Source organism: Pituophis catenifer, unplaced genomic scaffold, assembly GCF_029215685.1.
Source record: "Pituophis catenifer annectens isolate HBS135680 unplaced genomic scaffold, rPitCat1.0.hap2 SCAF_13, whole genome shotgun sequence".
Taxonomy (NCBI): Eukaryota; Metazoa; Chordata; class Lepidosauria; order Squamata; family Colubridae; genus Pituophis; species Pituophis catenifer.
Window position 1 is genome coordinate 824,721 of NW_027256893.1, and position 21,085 is coordinate 845,805.

A 21,085-nucleotide genomic window follows, 5' to 3' on the forward strand; every position below is an offset into this window, starting at 1 on the left:
CAGCCTCTTGGCAAAAAGTGTTTGGGGAGGTCTGCTTCTGCTGGGTTGGCCTTGGAGTGAAACATCCAGGGACCCCACCCCTCATTTTCCTCCCTTGGCATCTTTTTCTCAGAGAGGCTCTGCACCCCCTGCAAGGCCAAGAGGAGCTGGGGAGGTGGTTAATGGTGCGGGGGGGGGAGGCTGGGGGGGCCTGCCGGGCTGCTTTTCCTCCCAAGGCAGCCTAGACGTCAGCTGCCTTCGCTCCCTTTTGTGCACATCCAGGGAGGGGAAGGTAGGCGGGAGAACCTCAAGACAGCAGCAGCCCTGGGAAGTCCCAGAGTGAGGCTCAGGAAGGGAGAGAGACCCTCGGTGGAATTCTTGGTCTCCTGAATGAGGTTGCCATCCAAGGTTGGAAATTGCCCAGCAAAAGAGGCAAAAGCAGAAGAGGCTCCAAAGACACCTTGCCCTTCGCCAGGTGCAAAGGAGCTCTTCCACCTTGTGCTTATCTTAGATATCTCGGGGGCTGCAGGGTGTTCTCCCTCTGCGCTGAAGTCTTTAAAACTGGGCACTGTGTTTCTTGGTGTCGCACAGGCAGCTCTGCCTGCTCTTGAACGCAGAGAACATCTTCCACTCCATGGCAGACATCCTCCTGCGGGAAGAGGACCTCCGCTTCGCTTCCACCATGGTCCACACCCTCAATACCATCCTCCTGACGTCTTCCGAGCTCTTCCAGCTGAGGAACCAACTCAAAGATCTGAAGACCCTGGTAGGTTGGAGAAAGGCTCTACCTCTCCTTGCTTGAGCTTCTTGGCTCCCTCCCAGCCCTCTGCTCAGATAAGATTGAGTTCCTATGTGGCACCCCCATCTTTAAATAGAGGGGTCTGTTGAGCCCCCCCCCCCGATTATGTTGTGGGGCTACAGGGAGGGAGGGGGCACGAGCAGTTCTATGGGCAGAAGCCTGCTCTGCCCGGCTGAAGGAGCCTCTTGGGCCGCAGTCGCCTCCATGAACCTTGAGTGAGTCAACTTTGGACAAATGTCAGCAGTGAAAATTGCTTCCCTCTAATCCTACCAGTTTCCTAGCCTTTCAGCTCCAGGAATCTCCTGGAGAAGATAGCTGAGTCGTTCTCTCCAATAGGGCAGGAGAAGGCCCTGCAGGGGGCACCTAGGGGATGGCTGGCAAGGGAGTGTTGTGGCACTGCCATGGACCCCCTCTGGGCCAGGGCTTGGGGGGAGACGCAAATTCCCTGTTGCCCTCGGCCGCTTCCTCTTCTGTGCTGCTGCCCTTCGGCCAGGCCAGCAGGCCAGGCACCCAGCTGGGTGGCTAAGCCCTTGGCAGAGACGGTTGCCTTCACTGCTGGGCAATTTTTCTTTTTTCCTTCCTACAGTTTTCACAGTTTTGAAGGTAAACATTTGCTCGATTCTGTTTCAGTATCAGTTTACTGAAGTGTTAAAGTGTGAATCTGCATAAAACCCTGTGCCTTTTTGTACACTGTTTTGCAAATGTACTTTGTTTTGCAAACTGTTTCTTCCAGGAGGAACCATTTGGGAGCGGAGCACTCAGAAAATGCAAAACTAAGTAGAATTGAACTGCAAGTGATTTTTTTCCTCCCTGCTTTGTTTCCCCAGGAAAGCCGCAACCTCTTCTGCTGTCTCTACCGCTCCTGGTGTCACAATCCAGTCACCACCGTCTCCCTGTGCTTCCTCACTCAGAATTACAAGCACGCCTACGACCTCATCCAGAAGTTGTATCCTTTCAGGGGTCTGCCTGGCTCTCTCCCTCAGGATGCTTCTCAGGGTGGAGAGGAGGGGGGCTCTGCGTTTGGAGGGGGGCTGGAAAGGGCTTCCAGGCGAAGAAGCACCAGGAATGAAGGGGGATGGGAGGCTTGCTTTTCTCAATCCACAAGGGCGGCTGCTTCCTCCGCTGCTTGCCTAGGGCCTCATTCCACCAGGGAAAGAACCTTCATGGACCACCGTAGGTGATCCATGGGAAGCGAGACACACAAGCTGGAGGTCTGGGTGGCACCAGGATTCAGAGGATTTGGCAGAAGGCCAACTGAAGTGCAGTTTCTAATTCAGATTAGCACTCTCGAACCCTTCGATTCACCTCCTGCAGGGGCAATGGAGGAGTCAGCAGTCTTCTGGATGCAAGCAGGTGCTTTTCTGTCCAATGGTTCTTCAGCCAGACTGATGGTCAGTCCCCTTTCCCAGGGCTGTGGAGCATGGCTGTATTTCCTTGCAAGCCCTCTGTGGAAATGGCTCCCCACTTCTGTCATTGTCCTACCCTGAGGACACTCTTGAAAAGATGCACTGGTGATTCCAAAAGATTTCAGAAACTTAGCAATGCAGGTTGGAGGAATAAACCTCTGTCATGCCATACTAGATGCATATCATGGCCTCTATAACCCTCGTGTTCTTCAGAAGAGGGCAGCTACAGGACCCCCTGCTTTCTGGTGGTTTGCTGCAATTTTCAGTTGGGGCTTTCAGGAGCACCCCAATTCTTTCTTCGCACACCTGTTTTCTAAGGATCCCCCCCACACTTCTGAAGGTCACTCACAAAGAGCCGTCCTGAAGTGGGACCCTCTCTGTGTGAGCCTCAAAACTGCCTGGGGAGCCTGTTGGCGTTTAAATGCCTTGACTGCTGATCCAGTGGAGACCTGGAGGTTACAGTTGATTTCCTGATTGAGGTTGACAAGCTGGTCCAGTTGATCGAGTGCCCGATCTTTACCTGTGAGTTTCCTTGCTCTCTGATTCTTCTTTGCAATATGTTGTGTGTTGTGGCAGCCTGTGTCTTCATTTAGTTATCTATTTATTAACATTTATATAGGCACCCGTCTTGAACCAACACTGGGCAATCCGAAAGCAACAGATTAAAAATGTCTGTTTACAACAGAAAATGTTAAAACCACAAGAATTAAAACCAAATCAAAGCCAAGCACCATCAGTAAACTTTCACTTGCAGCCCACAACAAGTTCACTTCATCAATCTCACCCTAAAGCACTGGGGGCAGGTGGGGGAGGGGAAGCAAAGCCTTGAAGTGCTTTGGGGACAGTTGAAAGGCTCGGCGCCTGCCAGACCTCAGGGGGGGGGGAGTCTTCCATAGGCATTAGAACATGGCAGCTTTTAAGAGAGGGGACTAGGAGCCTGTTTGATCTGGTGGGGCAGGCAGATGTCTGGAGAGGGAGGCAGCCCCACAGATAACCTGGTCCTGTGTCATGTAAGGCTTTGAAGAGAATAAGTGGCTTCTCAGATGCCATCCGAAGGAAACTGGGAACCAGTGCAGTTCAAGCAAAGGATACAATGGGGCACCCTAAACTATGCACACTGCCAAATTCTGGACCAATTGTAGTTTCTCCCCCCCCCCCTCCCCAGGTTTATTGGGTTTTTATTTTTAAACATATAACAAAATCAATACATGAACAGTGTGGTCTCTGGATATGGTTCATTTGTCATACAAATAACAACAGTCAATTATTACTTTAATCAAACTTATATAATCCTAATATTAATGTACTTGATTATTTTAAAGTACTTATTCAATATTTCAATGTTCCATTCTAAAGTCAGTGATCTTCTTGAACATACATAGTAATACCATCTTTCAACCTCTCAACTTTCCATCTAATTATTACTTATTTTCAATTTATATAGAAATTATAACTACTAATATTTCCCCTAATTCTTATTTCTACCTCTATTCTGGCTTCTAGTCAGGTCACACTTACTAATCCTAATGTTAAAACACATATTTATGTTAATACATAGTCCTTCATATAAGGGTGTATATTCTTATTTCTACTTCTATTTCTAGTTTTTAATCAGGCCATCATTATATTAGAAAAAAGAAGAAAAAGGAGAAAAAAATAGCTCTATTCTATCCATCATCCCTTGCCTGTTTTAATACTTCAATTCTTATTCGTTTTTTAGCTTTCCTCCCATACTCCTCTCTTGGATCTTTATCTCTGTCAACATCTGTATCTTCATTATTCCATCTAAATATTTCTCCTATTTCTAGTATAAGTATAATTATAATTATATTTCTATACCGCCCTTCTCCCGAAGGACTCAGGGCGGTGTACAGCCTATTTAAAAACACAAGACAAACTATCAATTAAAAATTTAAAATTATTAAATAAATTCGGCTCAATTTAAAACCCCAGAAAACAGAAAACCCCAATTTAAAATATTACGTTGATAGCCCGGCCTGGCGGAACAACAGGGTCTTCAATGCACAGCGAAATACCCGGAGGTCAGAGATCTTACATATTTCTGGGGGCTTTCATTCCACAGGCCTGGGGCTCCCACAAAGAAGGCCCTCCCCCTGGGTGTCGCCAGCCGACATAACTTGGCCGATGGCACCCTGAGGAGACCCTCTCTGTGGGAGCGAACTGGCCGGTGAGAGGCTATTGGTGGCAGAAGTCGGTCTCGAAGGTACCCAGGTCCTATGCCATGGAGCGCTTTAAAGGTGGTAACCAACACCTTGAATCATACCCGGAAGACCACTGTGAGCCAGTGCAGCTCGCACAGGAGGGGTGTCACGTGGGCACAATGAGTTGCGCCCATAACCACCCGCGCGGCTGCATTCTGGACCAGTTGGAGCCTCTGAGTGCTCTTCAAGGGGAGCCCCATGTAGAGAGCATTACAATAGTCCAGCCGGGAGGTGACAAGGGCATGAGTGACCGTGCGCAAGGCGTCCCGGTCCAGAAAGGGCTGCAACTGGTGAATCAGGCGAACCTGATAAAAGGCCCCCCTGGCCACAGCCGTCATATGCTCTTCTAAAGACAGCCGTGCATCCAGGAGGACGCCCAGATTGCGAGCCCTCTCTGGGGGGGGGGCAAAGATTCACCTCCAATAGTCCTCCTAGGCTGCCATATTGCCAGAGTATTCAACCATACTCCTATCTCCCTTTCAAAAACATCTTCCAAATTATCCAATTCCATTTTTATACCGTGTTTCCCTGAAAATAAGACCAGGGTCTTATATTTTTTTGAACCCTGAAATAAGTGCTTGCCATGTGCTCAAAAGCCCGATTGGGCTTATTATCAGGGGATGTCTTATTTTGGAAAAAACAGGGTATCTCTCAAAAAGTTTTTCTCATCTTCTTGTTTTATTTGGTGGTTTGTTCTATCTTTTCCTCCATTCTTTCCGCCTCCTCCTCTCTTTCCTGGACTCTCTGATCTTCATTCATTGCCAGTTGTATCATATTTTTTACTTTGTCACTAATGTCTTGGGTTAAGTCTTTTTATCTCTCTTTGGTATACCATGGTATCATGGTATCCCTGATGCTTTGAAACATCCACGCCTTTTCTCTTGAAATCTCACTCATTTCCCCGTGAAAAGGCATCTTGTTTTAGTTTAATAAGTCCACTTTTAGTCAGGGCCACAAACAGTTCCAGTTTTGCTCATCAAAGAGTTCAGTAATCATAGCTCAGGGTTATTAATCAATTCCATTTAAATAGTCATTCAGTTTCCACACAACAAAAGCCACTTTACTTAAGTCTTCCTTATCACAATAGTAAAATAATTAATTATAGGACAATTAGGATCACCACAATCCTTCAAAAACATGTTGCTTATTTCTTCTTCTTTCTTCTGTCAAAATTTTGCTAGATTTGATGGCAGCATCAACAGAGGTTTCAGTGTTGTTTCAAACGTGATAAAATCTAAATTTAATTCAGTTTATAGAGACAAAATTAGATACTCTAATCAATTCAGGTACATAGTACCAGCATATTCCATAACTACCCCTACCCAGTTTAAAATCCAATTTTCTTTGATTAGAAGATCTTTATCTTTTTTCCCCTCAGTTCCTTTCATTCGGGTCTAGGATTTTTCTCTCTGGTTATTTATAAAGGTTATAAATTACCTTTATAAAAGGTAATTCTAGGAGTCTCTTTTCTTCTCTGGATTTTCTTTTTTCCTTTAGGTTTAGGGACTAAATGCAAAAAAAAAGGTATCTTCTCACCCAGCTCCAATCACTGTTCACTAACGCCGCTCCAGCACCAGTCTTAGGTGTTCCTTGACTGCCCCAGCTTCGTGGCAGCCAGATTTAGGCTGCCTCTTCTTCTCGTTGTGGCTGAGAGAGAAAGAAAAACCCCGGGTCAGGAAGGAGAGTTGTGACTCTCCGTGACCATGCAGGGCAACCCTCTTCGCTTTGCCTCCCCTACAGAGAGGCTTTGGCTCTCCTCGGAGCCCACCAACGGGGAGGATTCGGCACGGGAGGACAGAGACCCGCTCCTCGTATCCGATCTCGCTGCGATGTCAACTGGAAGTCGACCAATTTTAGTTTCTGAGTGGTCTTCAAGGGCAGCCCCATGGAGAGTGCACTGCAGTAATCCAAACTGGAAGCGAATCCTGGTCCAGGAAAGGGTTTAATTTGCACAAAGGTTCCCGCAGGAGCTAGCCCCAGACTCAGTCCAGGGAAACTGGATTTAAGTGCGAACAGGTTGCCAATCATGCAGATCATGTCATGTGACTGCAGGCTATAGTAATTGTGCAACATTTTGTGATGGCTAATAATGCTTTATGGGCCATAAAGCACTCATTCTGTGGCTGTCGTAACTCAAGTTTGTCATTAAATGACTGGTCCTAAAGTGAGGTCCTACCACATTCCTGCACCTGGTCTAGGAGGGAGTTCCCTAGGACCTCTGCCCTGGCTCTGCCCCCCTCCTCCTCCCCCCCCCCAGGTCTTCTCTTCTTGCTTGCTTTCTTACCCAAATTCTTTCCTGGCTCCCTCTGTTCGGCTTCCTGGGCTTTAAGCCATGGTGGGCTGCTGCCCTCGTGCGCTTTGGAGCCTGGCAGGCCCTGGGCTGTTTTGTTTCCCACAAGAAGCTTTTTAGTAGCCCACCTACCAGATAACTCGTCACTGGATCGCAGGTTTCAGGGACCCACTTCTGTTTCTGCCTCACCGCATGAGTCATACCCTGGCTTTCTTCCAGATCTCCGCCTGCAGCTGCTGGACGTGAAAAGCAACCCATACCTCCTCAAGGCTCTCTACGGGCTGCTGATGCTTCTGCCCCAGAGCAACGCTTTCCAGCTCCTTTCCCACCGGCTGCAGTGCGTCCCGAACCCAGAACTCATGCAAACAGTGTAAGTTGCGCCTTGGCTAAATCTGCACTCGCTTTACAATATTCCCCACCCCCCTTTCCAAAGGGGAGCCCGCCCTAGGATGGAAGTGGCCTGTTGACTTGGAAGGTCTGGCTGACCAACGTTGTCCGCCTTCAACCACTTGCTCTTTCCAAGGCTGCACCACCGTTACCATTTGGGGCGCCTTCTGCACAAGGAGAGCCATGTTCAAAATAACCATTCAGCACAGGAGGCTGCACAGCAGGTAAAATGCCTTTGCTCTCTGCCTCAACCCCTCTAAGGGGCTCATCTGCCCTGTGACTCTGCAGCCCTTGCAAAGGGCATTCACAGCTGCGCTTGGCCCATCAGGGACCCTCAGAACTGGCATCCACTGCCTTGAAGGGTCCCGACTGAAGGGCCCTCGGTATGTTTCAAGCAAATGCCTGGCTCCACTGGGCCCTTGTTGGAGCACCTCAGCTGCTTTTTGGACTCCTGGTGTGGGGCTGGCAGGCAGCTGGGACTTTTCCCCTGGGTGCAGGAGGAGGGTTGAAAGACAGCATCTCAGCCCTCGCCTAGCTGGTCCCAGCTTTGTCTATTTTTGGTAACCTTAGAGAGCCGTTCCTCATGCCTTTGCCATCCAGGGTGGAAAATTCCCCTTGCAGTGTTGTCATGGAAACCGGCCCCAGGGCAGCAGCTGGAGCCATTTGCCGCCACCATCCCCCCAGGTGGCAGAGGGGCCCCTGGGAAATCCCTCGCCCAGGCTCCCTTCCTCACCCCCTGGCCCTTCTCAGGGAAGCTAGGAAGAAGCCAGGCCGGCCTTGGACTCCTCCACTGGCCCTCGGGAACTGGTTCTTGGGAGAGGGCGGTGGGGGAGGGAGGTGGGGTCCCTTTCTTCCTGAGCTGGATGGATGGGGCTCCACCTGGTTCTCTTGTGCAGGCCTTTTCCCCACTCTTTGACAGTCAAGGGCCTTGAGTTGAGCGCTCCAAGGCTTGGAGGGGAGTTCCCCCCCCCCCCGGACACCTCTCCCCACACACACACACCTCCCCCCCCACAGCATCACAACCCCTTGAAGGCTTCTCTTCTTTGGGGCTGGACTCTCTTCCCTACTGCCTTGGGGTGCCTGGAAACCTGGGATTCCCATTTGCTACCAGCTGTTCCTTTCCTTTTGGGGTAGGGCTCCCCCCCATCATTTTTCCAGTGTGGGGGGGAAGGCAACATGTGGGGGTAGGAGACATATCAGCCCTGGGAAGTTGGAAGAGGATTTTTGGGCCTTCCAGAATGTCCATTTGTCCTAATAAAAACGTCATTCTGTGTGAGGGGCAGAGGGTCATCTAGTCCAGCCCTCACAGGGCACATTGCAGCCACCCTACCCCTAATGGGCCCGAAGCAGAGGAGCCATCCCAGTTGGGATGGGGGGGGCAGCAAAGAGATCTCCCACTTTTTCTTTGCGTAGTGGATGGTCAGCCCAGCCCAGCCTCTCTTCTAAAACCACATTACGGGGGTTCCTGTCACCCTCATTTCTTTAGGGCTGTCAGGCAGGTCCAGTGTGTTGAAGGTCAGCAGAGAATTTGCTTGAGCCTTGTAGGAAACTAAAGGAAATAGTCCCACCCCCAAACTGAGACTGCTGGGGGGATGGGACCCCCTTGACCCGGATAACCTTCCTCACTGGAATCCTGAGTGTGGGTCCCAAAGGACTTCCCAGTTGGGATGGGGGGGGAGGCCTTTGCGGTGGGGCTGGGCTGCCTCCGTATGCAAGTCCTACCCTGTAATGAGGAAGGGGGCCAGGAGACAGTGAGACCCCACCAGACCTGCCCTTTCCAGCCACCCTCAGAGGGGGTACTGGGTGCATCTGGCCAGACGGGAGCCCCAGGGCCCAGGCTGCGCTGCACTTCTCCTGCTTGGCTTCAGCCCTCTCTGGGCTTGGGCTGGGTGGGGGGCATGACAGCCTTTCAGGCGGGGAGGCAAGGGGCGATTCGGCCACCGGCTTGCCGGCAGAGCCTGCTGGCAGGGCGGGCTGTCGGCCGAATTTAAAAAGCAGGATTGCCTCGAGGGGCCCCGGTGCCGAACCCCCCGTGAGCGACCTGGGCCAGCTGACCCTCCGCCCTCTTTCCGCAGGGACCCTGCTAAGGCCGGCCAGGCCGCCAAGAAGACGGCCGCCAGCCCCGCTATCGACTACGCGGAGTTGCTGCAGCACTTCGAGAGGGTCCAGGGCAAACACCTCCAGGGCCGCCACCAACGGGCCGTGCGGGCGGGGGAGCCGCCGGAGCGCCGGGGGGCGGCCGCCTTCTGACGGGCCCCCTCTACTCCCCACGGACTCGCCGGACCGGGGCCTTTCTTCGGCCGACCGCATCGGAGTGCCGAGCCCGGACTTTGGGGGGAGGGCCGCCGCCGCTGCCCCCTCGCCGTGCGCGCTGGTCCGCGTGTTTGTCGCCGGCCCCGGAGGTCTCCCCGCGGGCGCTCCGGCGTCGCCCGCCAGTCCTGTGTCCCGTTGCTTGAATAAAGAGATGTAAAATAAAGAGGACTGGCCGTTGATGGCTCCCGCGGCCGGCTCTCCTGGACGTCGGGCAGGCACTGGGGGGAGGGTTAGGGTTAAAGCGGACCGCCCGGGATCCTGCGGCGCCGAGGTCGGCAGCGGGGAAGCCCGGCAGGAGAGCCGGGGGGAGGGGGGGCTTCAATTGTAAGAGGCCGGCTGGAAGGAGGCGCAAAGCGGCGACCCTCGGGGACGGCCCGAGTCAGCCGTGGCGCTCCGCCGTTCCAGAAAGAAGCCACCTTAGTCCGCGAGACCGAAGAGCGGCTACCGTCTCCCGCCCCTCCCGGGCGCCTCTGTCTCCGGAGCCCGGACCGACCGCGCCGCCCCAGTTATCGGGGCTCCGGCTGAGACGCGACGGAGGAGAGGGCGCCCCTCCCCGCCCCGCCCACGTGACCGGAGCGCGCCCCCTCCCCGCGCCGGCATCCGAGGCGCGCGCCCGTCCCCCGCAGCCCATGGCCCGCCGCTGCCGCGTCCCCCGCGCCTCGCCCTCGCCGGCCCCTCCGCCGCCAGCCGCCCCGGCCGGGAAGTGACCGAGCGGGCGCGTCGCCGCCGCAGAGCCTCGCCCGCCGCGTCGCAGCAGCGCAGCGGAAGGGAGCGGGCGGGCGGGCATGGAGGCGGCGGAGAAGGAGTGCGGGGCGCTGGGCGGCCTCTTCCAGGCCATCGTCAACGACATGAAGGTGAGCAGCGGGCAGCGAGGGCGTCTCTGAGGACGTGCAGAAGGCGAGCCGGAGGAGCGGCCGCCGGGGTCTGAGGGTCTTGGGCGCCCCCGCCCGGCCTCCGCCCTCGCCGCCGGGGCTTCGGGGCGGCCCGGCTCGCAGCTTGCGGGGAGGCTCGGGTCCCGTCTCCCGGTGTTGGGGCGGGGCAGCGCCCACCCTCGGGCGGCTCTCCAGCGGAAGTGGCCGCCTTCTCCCGTCGCCCCGGTCAAGGGGGGCCGGCTCGCCGGAGCCCTTTTCCCGCCCCCGGCCTGCACAGGTGCAGCAGGGAGCGGGGATGTTTCGGGCGGCGCCGACCACCCGCGCTCCAGTGTAGCCTTCGGCGCAGGGCAGCTGCCTGTGCGGGCCGCCTCCGGGAATCGCCTCTCTCCCCCGCCCGGCGCCGCTGCCCTGGTTCGGCCCGGTGGGCAGGCCGAGAGAGGCTCGCTGCCTTGCCCTGTTTCTGCTCCTGCGAGGGCGAGGGGCTCCGCCGCCTTGGCTTTGAGGCTGCGGCCGGGTGCAGAAAACCCGCTCGGGGGCTTGTGCTCCCGGTGCCTTCAGACCGCGAGGCCTTGCCCGCCCCTGAAACAAGCGGGTGGGTGGACTTAGGGATCTCAGCTCAGGATGTCGCACAAATCTGCCCCCCAGGATGGGGCTGCAGTGCTCTCAGGTAGAGAAGCCAACCGATCTGCACCTTGGTTCAGGTTCAGAAAAGGCACTGGAGGCTTAATTGGGTTGAATCCAGTTTGTGCCAGAATTATTTCATTTCTTAATCTAATCTAATAGCCAACCCTTCACCAAAGGCTGACTCCCCAGGGTAACATTGATCTGGTGAGCCTTAGGAAGTGTCAGGCTTGGGAAATAGCAGTTCTAATCCCACCCCAGATTTTGAGCCTAGAAAGTGCAGCCCCAGACAGAAGTGCCTGGGAGCAAGATTGAGGTTGGGGTGGGGAGATTTTGGTCAATTGTTTGCTCCAGGAATTGGTGCTGTGCATTGTTCCACCCTTTCTTGCAAGGGCACCTTTACCTAAGGTTTACAATTCAACTCTTCCCTGCCCCAAAACTGTCTTCCTTGAGATTTCCCAACTTCCCTGGCAGTTGGCAGAGTTCTTGCCACTCTCCATCCAGCGTAGTTTATGAGTTCTTGGTCTCCCCTCAAGAAGGAAACCACAGGGCCAGCAGTGGTGCTCTACCCAGGAAGTCCTGGGGGAGGGCAAGAAGAGAATTACAAGACTTTGGGGAGGGAGCAGTTATTGGTGGGTGTCTTTTCCCAGTGAGGCGCATGAGACACTCCACCAGGCAAAGCGGGGATGACTGCTCCTTCGGAAGAGCTTTCCTGCTGCCATGGGAGAGAAAGAGGCCCGTCTCGGGTTGTCCAGCTGTTCTCTGCTGGATGCCCAGAGCCATCCTGGGATAACTGAGGGAGACGGGTGGTTCAGAAATGTGAAAAACAAACAAATTCTGGCCTGATGCACCACCAAGGTGGGAGGAACTGCTGGGTGCAGTGCATTTCCTGCCCTGGATCACTCAGAACTCTGCCCAGATCAGGCGAGTGAGCTGGGGTCAGGTTCTTTGCTGTCCAATATGGGCTGTAACTGGGGAGCCTGATCACAGCCTGGTCAGTTATGGCCCAGGCTGCATATTGACAAGTGCTGTTTGGGTCTCTAAGACTGCTCCAGTTCACTGGTGAGAGGATTCCTAGCAGTTGGACTCTACCAGGGAATTCACTGGAAGTTATCTTGAGCTGCTTTGCCCACTCTTCTTTTGCTGGGGAGTAACCATGGACTGATTGTGTAGGGCCCCCCCTCCCCCTACATGCCTCACTTGATGACTGAACTGACACTGTTTATAGGAAGCTTAAACAGGAAAGGGACCAGCCAAATGGGTCGGATCCCATAGGCTGAGCGGGTGATGCAAATTTAAGTCTGCAGTCTTTGGTAGTTCTGCCAACCACCGTATGTGGTTTATTATCTTCCCAGCTCCAGTCTGGACTTGTAGCAGGAAGTCTGCTAAGCAAGAGATGAGAACATCTGAAGCGATTTAAGACAAAGCTGGAGCTCTGAACACAGCTGACTTTGGGGGCTGGTTTGCTCTTGTACCGAAGCCCAAAGAGCCTTGAATGGATCATGACAGGGTGAGAGGGCAAAGCAGAAGACATTGTAGAGGGCAAATAAAGCAACACACAGTTTGTTTCTTTATTAAACAAATTTATATGACCACCCGAGTTGCACATGGTAACTCCTGGTGGCTTACCACTTTAAAAATCCACAGTATGAAACCCCAAATACCCACTTATTTGCATCTTAATTTATGTAGATCAGGTAAAGAACATTTGAACACTCAGAGCTGCATTCAGTTTGGGGAAGGGTGGATTCCCTCCCCCCCAGTTTTAGGGAAACTATTTATGAGGACTTTATGATAAAATCTTACGGCATTTCAAAAGTCAGGTTGTTCATTTCATTAGGTTTTGTGGATTACTACATCCAATGCATTCGTCTTTACTGAACATTGTGCTTTGTACTTCAATACTAACAAGCTTCCCTCTAGAAAGTTTGGTTTGATATGCTGCCTCTTCTAGGGATTTGTTTTGGGATTCCTGTTAATAATGGTGGAGAATTGTTTTCCCCCCCCCCCAAAGATGGTTGGGGTCTGCCTGATTGCTCTCCTCTGGGGTCCATCCTGTTCAGCTGCTGCTGTGTCTCAGGGCAGGGTCAGCATCTGTACTAACTTGTTCATCCTCACCTCCCATTCTCACATGGTAGGCCATTCAGATCCAGCTCCAGAGGATTTGGCAGAGAATGAGCCAAGGGCCAGGCTGATGTTTAGGCATTCCGGTCAGCGGACCAGCATTTTCGGCAGACAGACAAGGCCCCTGGGGCCCTTCCAGCCCAGCCATTGGCCCAGAATATGTAACTAATAGCAGCTCCTAGAGAGGCCTTGGAAACCTGGTCGACCTGGGCCTTTGGGGCTCGCAGATGGTGCGACATCTGGGAATAGTCCTTGGCTTTCAAGTGTTTGATTGATCAATTTGCAAACATTTGTATTCTTACTATATTCTGGTGGCAGTTCTTACCTGATGGCATCCTAAAGGGATTTGGAGGCCTTCTAGTCCAACTTCCTGCTAAGGGCAGGAATCCTGAACATCCCAGGAAAATGGGACACTGTGCGGTGAAAGTTCACATTGCAACAATGTGACAGCCTTTTGAGGCATCGTGTGGGGCTGAGAACGTGGCAGAAGACCTTCTGGCCCTCTGTTTGCTCGTCTCACTGTCCTGGTTGTTGTTCCAGGGTCTTTTCACGCTGCTGTCTCGCCTCTGCCCAAATCCTGCAGTAAAGAGGAGATTTCTCCTTTCTAGAGATATTTCCTACTGTTTAGATAACATCTGTTTCTTTGCAGTCTCCACCCCTTGATAGTAATAGAATAGAGTAATAGAAAAGTTTTGTCTCTTCATCTTTGACATAACAGCCTTTCTGCTTTTTTGAAGACTTCCCTTAATCTCTATTTCAGACACATATTCCCATCTCCTTCAGCTCTTGATTTTAAGTCCCCTGACTAGTTTCTCAAAATTCTTCTTAAAATATGTTGCCCAGATCTGAAAGCAGCATTCTTGTGCTAATACGCTGATAGCTCTTTTAGCTCATGTTCAGCATCTGATCATTTTAAGATGCCTTAATCCTTTTCACACCTGTTTTTCGCAAGTCACTATGTTTTCTTTTTGTTCCTAAATACAGTACGTAACTTGGGCCTGCAGAATTTCCTTTTCGCTCAGATTTTGGCTCAGATGAAGATCACCTAATGTGGTTTAGCTGAAACCAGACCTTCAAAGGCATCTGTAAAGCTCCAGTTGATGTTACAGGTTGATAGGGAGGCTTCAGTGCTTCGCCCACATGTCGCAAAGGAAAAAGGAACAGGGAGGACGGGCTTCTCTGGCCTCTTGGCTTGGAAAAAGGTGAAATTCCTGAGCAGGAGAAAGGAGATATTGCTATAGAATCGTGATGGCCCAAAGTGGCACGCAGAGGCATGTCGCCTGGCACACCAGCTGTCAACCCAGCCCAGCTCTACCACACATGTGCACGTGCCTCCCGCCGGCCAGCTGGTCTTTGGGTCTCTGCCACGCATGTGCAGAGTGCATGCGGGGGCCGCATATACGCATGCGAAGGGGGGGTGCTCGCATTGCATTTTGGGGGTTCGTGTGCCCCACCGCGCCCTGTTTTGGGCCTGGAAAGCTGCCTGCACCAACCTGGAAGCCAAAAGGAGGGGCATGGGGAGCATGGTGCATATGTGGGGTGGGTGAATGTGCGGGGGACGTGCGCGTGCACAGGGGCACTCACATTGCATTTGGGGGGTTCCAGGCACACGTGTGTGCATTCCCGCATGCACACTCACATGCTTTGGGCACCTGGCACCAAAAAGGTTAATCATTACTGCTATAGAAGATACCTGAGTGACAGTTGGCTTGACCTTTTTTAGCAGCTGCCAGGAGATAGCCTGCCTTTAGATTACAGAGGAATCCCTACTAGAAGACATTGGGAATTGTCATCAAGGTTAGGTAATCTTGGTGAAATCTTCAAGAAAAGGTGGGATATATAAAACTAAGCATGAATCTGGAAGTGGTATGGAAAAGGCTATCCAGTATTTATAGAACCCTTGTTCATCTTGGCTTTTCTGTTTGAATGATAAGATTATTCAGAGAGTTGAAAAATAGCAGGAATTCTAAGTAAACTTTATGTAACATTGGAGTTCTTGATTTTAAGGGAAACTATAGACATTTAATAGTTAAAATTAAAAATGTTTAATTTTACCTCGGTCTGCAAAGATGTGGATTTTAGTTAAATAAGCAAGGCAGGAGATGCTTAATGGAAAAAGGAGCCTGATGCAGTTGGGAAATAATGCATAATTCCAATGAGAAAAAAGGAAAAAGTCATGGAGGCTGCACATAAAGCTGAGCATTGACATTCAAAAGATGGAAAGAAGCCCAGGGCACCAAGGAAAGGAACTGCAGAAATGGCCATGTCAGAGAGAGAGAAGGAATCGGAGCTCTTGACCAACAGCATTTGAGTCCAGGGCTTTAGGAATGAGGCAGTCTGATGCTGGTACCTGAGGTGTCTGCAGAGCAGGTCAGAGATCTAGAAGCACCTTGAGCGGACAGGGCAGCAGTTTCCAGAGACCAAAAGTAAAAACAGATGGACAATGGAATCAGCAGCCAAAGACTGGTGGGATTTTCTTTATTGGATGGGCTCAAGCAGACTCTGGGGGCTCCAATTTTGATTCTTTCCTTAGGAGGAAAGGGATTGGCCTCTCTGCCTCAAGAGCCACTTCTAAGTCTGGCATTGTAGGAATTATGTCCAATTATGTAGGAATTGCTACCTTAAGAGGAGAAGAGGATCAGCTTCCCAGGGAAGTCTACTTTAGATATTTAGAAGATGGGGAGGAAGGGATAACGCAGTGGAGGCTGAGAGAGGAGAACCTCTCCTATAGTCTTAGTGACTCTACTGTGTGAGAGTCCTATGAAAGGAGGGAACCTCATCCTCAGAAAGTTGCTAAAATGGGACTTAATTATCCTATCTAAGGCAGTGAAATTGCTAAGGCAGTGAAATTGAACAGATGCAGAGAGCTTCTTCCAAACATAAGCAACATATATGACTTAAGCATTTATATCTATGAAGGCCACATGCACGTGTACCTTGGAAACTGTGCAGGTGGGGCTGGCCATAGAGTTAGGATTCTCCCTTTTACTCCCCCCAAAACTAGGAGGGACCCTTCTGAGGCCCTTCTCAGCTTCCACCCCTCTTGTGGACTCAGGTTTTTCTTAACATCAGACCATTGTGGAGAGTGCGGTTCTTCCTCCTCTCTTGCAAGGTGGTTCTCCCAGCCCATTGCAAGGAGGGACACATGAAACCAGTTGATGATCCATCTCTCTCTCTGTCTCCATCTCGTGAGGGAGCCCAAGTCAAGGAAAGATGCCTCTGTCTGAGGAGGAAAAAGGAGTGGAGGGGCCATAGCATCCTTAGGGAGCTAGATGGGTTCTCCTATCTGAGGCAGACTAATTGTTGAGATGTTCAACATATCATGAACAAGAATTAGAAGACTATGCTTCCAAAATTTGGAATATCTAGAAATGACCTTCCTAAGAGCAGGACAAGAAGCTCATCAGAGGAAAATCCAGCCTAGAAATGAAGAATTTCCTGACAGTGAGAACAATTAATCAGAGGAACGTTGTGCCTTCAGAAGTTGTGAGTGCTGCATCACTGGAAGTTTTCAAGAAAAGATTGGACAACCATTTGTCTAGGATGGAATCAGGTCTCCTGCCTTGGGCAGGCAGTTGGACTAGACCTCCAAAGTCCCTTCCAACCCTGTCATTGTGATTCCACAGATTCTAGGTCTTAAGAGTACAACCTCCCAGCTCTGAGAAGTCACAAGCACAAGAAAAGATGTCTCCGTCCCTCTTCCCATCGTAACCCCCACCTGTAGTTGCAGATGGCTTCCCTAGAAGAAGAAGCTCTATATCTTTATTTAATTATTACATTTTATATGCCACCCATCTCCTGTCTAAGGTGACTATCGCATCTGGCAAGAGATCTCTCGCTAGGCTGATCCTTCTTCAAGAGCAGCACAAAATATTCCCATATTTATCTTGCATGTGGCATATTGGGAGGGGGGAAGCAGAATGTCTCTGTTTGGAACATATGTTTGGAAAGGTCTTCTGAGCAACACATTGTAAAATTGCGTAGGTTGTGTTGTTGAAATACTCTCTTGTCCCCTGGGTGGCGGCTGTTTATCTCGTGCTTCAAGGGGAACCCAGCATCCTTCCATTCTGCTCCCTGCTGTAAACATTTCTGCAATGCTGTATTTGTCCATCAGGCCATGTTGGTGTGGACAGCCATCCCTGGATTGCTTGGTATCCTGGCAGTTGACCTGAGGATGGCAGTGCGTGCCCAGGTCATCCAAAGCAAGGCAGCCAGTAAGCAAGATTGTGGATTTAGGGAGCTGCTGGGGGGGTCCACTGGAGCCGGTGGCTGTGGTGAGCAGCAGCAGCAGGAGGCTTGGTTGTCCTTGGAGGCTTGGTTCTCCTTGTGGGCAAGTGCTCTTCCTTGGACTGTGGAAGGGACACGAAAGCTGCTGGGCAGTGCTAGCCTGGCATTTTGCCCTCAAGGGGAGGGTGGCTGAGTGTGGACTCAGCGGGGCCTCATCTTCTCAGCTGAGATCGGATGGAGCCTTCTCGCCTGTCAAGCTGCAATTTGACACTGCAACCGCCATTCCGGTTACAATTAATCCTGTACCTGAAATGAAGGAACCTTCATTCTCCTCCTCTGGCCTGTCTGATGCCAGGGATGTCTGTCTGTCTGCCTAAAGCTTCTTCCAGTGATCTCAGCCCCATAGATTCACGTGGGGAGTACTCCACAGTTCCTGAAAATACATTTTCAGGATACATTTTCTAGTAGATGCGTATATCCCTGTGGATTTGGCAACCCCTCCATGGCTGCAGTTTTGGCTTTGGGTCTCAGTTTTGGGTAGCTCAGTATCAAAGGGCTATTTCTCTGTCTTTTTCCCTCCCATTTGGGTCATTTCTCTCCATTCCTCACTTTCCCTAAGGCCTTCCTCACCGCTTGGTGTGCCAAATCAGGGGGCTTGTAAGTGGCTGCAGCTCTTAGTTGATTTTCTCTGGCTTTGTCTCTCCTTTGATACAGCAGAAGAGCCCAAGGGTAGCTTTCATTCCTTTCCTTGGGGAGGGGGGGCATTCTTGCAAGCATGTCAGTGGCTTTTTGAATTATGCAAGGAGTGGAAACACTCAGTCCATTACAACAGGCACCATCCCCCAATCCCAGTTAAGAAAAGCCCTGCTTGAAACTCCTCAGTTTTATACTCTCAGCTGAATAGGTCCCTCTCATGGGCCCGTGGGTGCCTTCCAGGGCCTGCCAGTCTGAATGCATTCGACTGAGCGCAGCCGCCACTCCAATCCCGTCTGACTCCCTTGCATAACCAAACAATGCCAATGCCCTGGAAGCAGCAAGTCCACACCTCAAGCTGTTTGAGCTGCAGCCACAATTTCATGGCCTTCCTGAAACTGAAGAGGGGAGTAAAGATGGGGGTTGGCTGTTCAAGGGAAGGGGCGGCAACTGAGATGGGTGGCTATGAGGGACCCCCAAGCATGGGCAGGTGCCCCAGTTTCACACAGCTGGAAAGACTCTGCACAGCTACCTCCAGATGTGTCAGCCCTTTGAGGTAGGCCAGGTCAGGAAATCCTTCCGGAGTAGCGCTCCCTGTTCCATTCCCATCCAGAGGAGGTCCAGAAGAATACCATTCCTAATAGTGTTGAAGGCCACGTGATCAAGCAACAGCAGGACTCTCCAGAGGCCGCCCAAGGATGTGGTCAGTGTCCTCTCAGGACAGGACCACCCGGATAATCCACATCCTTTAGGGCTCTCCTTTCCTTATAGAGTTTGCATCCCCTTAAAAAGGCCAGCAGCCAAATTCCTCAGATCAAAAAGAATAGAGAAAAGTATCATTGCTTCTATTGCTATGCTACAGACCTGGATGAACGTGAATTCTGACCCGGTGTCTTTAATCTGGTTGGCTCTTTGTCTTTGGCAGTGGCTTTCCAGACAGCTCCTGGTCTGCTTATCTCCTCATAGCTCCTCTGTAAGCAAGAAGTGCCGAAGGGCACTGTTGCCTCCCAGTTCCAGCACAGGATCTGCGTCTCACAGCTGCCAGGATCTCCCCAAGAGCCTTCTGGAGCTGACTGTGTCCATTAATTGAGTGGGCCATTTGAATAGCTCCATCTTCCCAGTGAGAATCTGTGGCACCTCCAGTAGGCCAGTGGTCTGATCTGGTGGGTAGCAACTTCTGTCCTCCAGCCATGCCAGCTGCCTCGAGAGAAGCAGAACTTGAGTATAGCCTCCTCTGTGCGTTGGATCCAAGCTCTTCTTCACCCCAGCTCAGTGAGAGGCTCCCTTCTTGCCTGACCTTCCAGGTTCCAGTCCAGCTATTTTTATGGTCCTTTTGCAACTGAGTGCAGTCTCTTGTCCTTGCACATCTGGCTTTTCAAGGAGGCCACATTTGGAACCAGAGGCTCCCTTGGCTGCGTGTGCCTTGAAGGTTTCTGTTGCACCTCCTATTCCTTGCATGGTGGGGTGGGGTGAGGGCAGTGTGTCACCATTCCACTTTTGCAAGCTTTTGGCATCTGTTTTCCTATTTCTCTTCTTGCATACAAAGCGTCTGTGCTTTAGCTGGTCCTTACACAAAAAGTCTGGAGGAGTGAGTTGGGGTTTTACCTCTTGAAGGGTAGGTTCTAAAGTCCTCCCATTCCCATTTTCCTGGTTTTCCAATTGTTTTCAGAAGAACTAGGGGCAAAATGGAGAACAGAGGCAATGGCTAGAAACCGTTCAGCCAGTCCAGCTGGTCTTCCCTATTCCTGCTGGTTCTGCCGGCACCCAAAGAGTTTACCCTGCCATCAATTGCATTGTGGCAGCCTTTGCTCCACTGACTTGGCCCCTTCCCAGACCTGCTGCAAGCTTGCGTGGATTGCCATGCAAACCCTCTGCTGCCCTGGAAGGTTTTCCTCTCTAGTCTCCAGGCCTGCCTTCCCTGCATTTGGATGAGAGACTGGCAAAGGAGGTCCAAGCAGAGCCCTTATAGCTGCCACCTTCCAATGTGGAGGCCACATGTGTGTTGATGCTCTCCCGCCATTCACTTTGCTCCATCCCAGTTGCAAAGCCCCAGCCAGCTCCAAGGCCCTAAATTCCACATGAGGGAAGACTCGATTCCCTGAGCAGCTCCCCAAACACCCCCAGTTCTTGCCTCTTTGCCCGAAGGCTCTGGTGACCCTGGAACTGGCAGACTCCCAACTCTCTCTGCCCCGAGGCACAGTTCCCCAGCCCTCTTCTAGAAGCTCCCCAACTGTCTCCAAGTTGATTGAACCTCAACAAAGATGAGCCCCTCAGAGCAGCCGTGCTGTTACCGCCTCAAGTTTCCAGCTTGCTTTTTCTGCTTCTAGCCAATGTCCATGTTCCTGGGCAGCAGTTGGGCTGCAGGAGGTTCTTCTTGCAAGACTTTTCCCCTCAAGCTGTTCATCTGCCTTGGCCACTGCAGCCAGAATCCCCCATTCCCCCAGGCCCTCCACAGCTTTCCATCCCACAAAGTGACGCACAGGACTCCCAGGGTTGGGTCTGCACACAGCTGCCTTGTTTGTGCTGCTCTGCAGGCTGCTCAACAAACTTCCTGCCTTTGTCCATCTCACATCTCTGACTCTCCTCCAGAGCAGCTTGCAAGATGGTTTCTCCATCAAGGCAGCTTAGACACCCCACCCCGGTCCCTGGATTTCTCACGTTTCCTCCTTAAACTGCTGGTGCCATCCATGGTTCTTCACATCTCTTTTATCGATAAAATATCTTTCCACCCCATCCTGATCTTTGCACAACATGCTCCCCCACCATCTTCCACTAATTTGTGTCTTCTCTTTTAAACTTAAACATTCTTCCTCTTCTTAAAAATAAATGGAAAGTCGAATGAGTTGGTCCAATTCCACAGCATGTAAATCTAAGAAATAAATACGAATATTTTCATAGTGCCATTGTCCTAAACTTTGATAGTATTTATTCAAAGAAAAAAAATGTAGTTGTCAAGCTTTGATAAGTTTGCCATTTTCTGAACTAAAAACCTTATTTCACTTCCATTCATATTACACAACTTGAAATCTGTCTGGCCAAATTATGTTTCTGTTTTAGAACAAAATCCAGAACCAGGCACCGTGGTCCATGCGAAGACAATGACTGTTCTTTCTGACTGGGGTTGGCCAGTCCATCTTAAGAGTCTGCTCACA

The 21,085-nt window shown here is 51.4% G+C and overlaps 2 protein-coding genes across 2 annotated transcripts in view; both read left to right on the forward strand.

Annotated features, from left to right (window-relative positions):
- Positions 1–9,559, forward strand: part of VAC14 (VAC14 component of PIKFYVE complex) — a 61,238-nt gene extending 51,679 nt beyond the window's left edge. Inside the window, exons 15-19 of the mRNA XM_070952887.1 lie at positions 571–745; positions 1,606–1,724; positions 2,627–2,706; positions 6,916–7,066; positions 9,159–9,559. Coding sequence (XP_070808988.1) covers positions 571–745; positions 1,606–1,724; positions 2,627–2,706; positions 6,916–7,066; positions 9,159–9,333 — 700 coding nt within the window. The 3' untranslated portion in view covers positions 9,334–9,559. The remainder of the gene's footprint in view (positions 1–570; positions 746–1,605; positions 1,725–2,626; positions 2,707–6,915; positions 7,067–9,158) is intronic.
- A 552-nt stretch (positions 9,560–10,111) lies between these two features.
- MTSS2 (MTSS I-BAR domain containing 2) overlaps positions 10,112–21,085 on the forward strand; it is a 50,360-nt gene continuing 39,386 nt past the window's right edge. Inside the window, exon 1 of the mRNA XM_070952721.1 lies at positions 10,112–10,250. Within this exon, the coding sequence (XP_070808822.1) occupies positions 10,182–10,250 (69 nt within the window). The 5' untranslated portion in view covers positions 10,112–10,181. The remainder of the gene's footprint in view (positions 10,251–21,085) is intronic.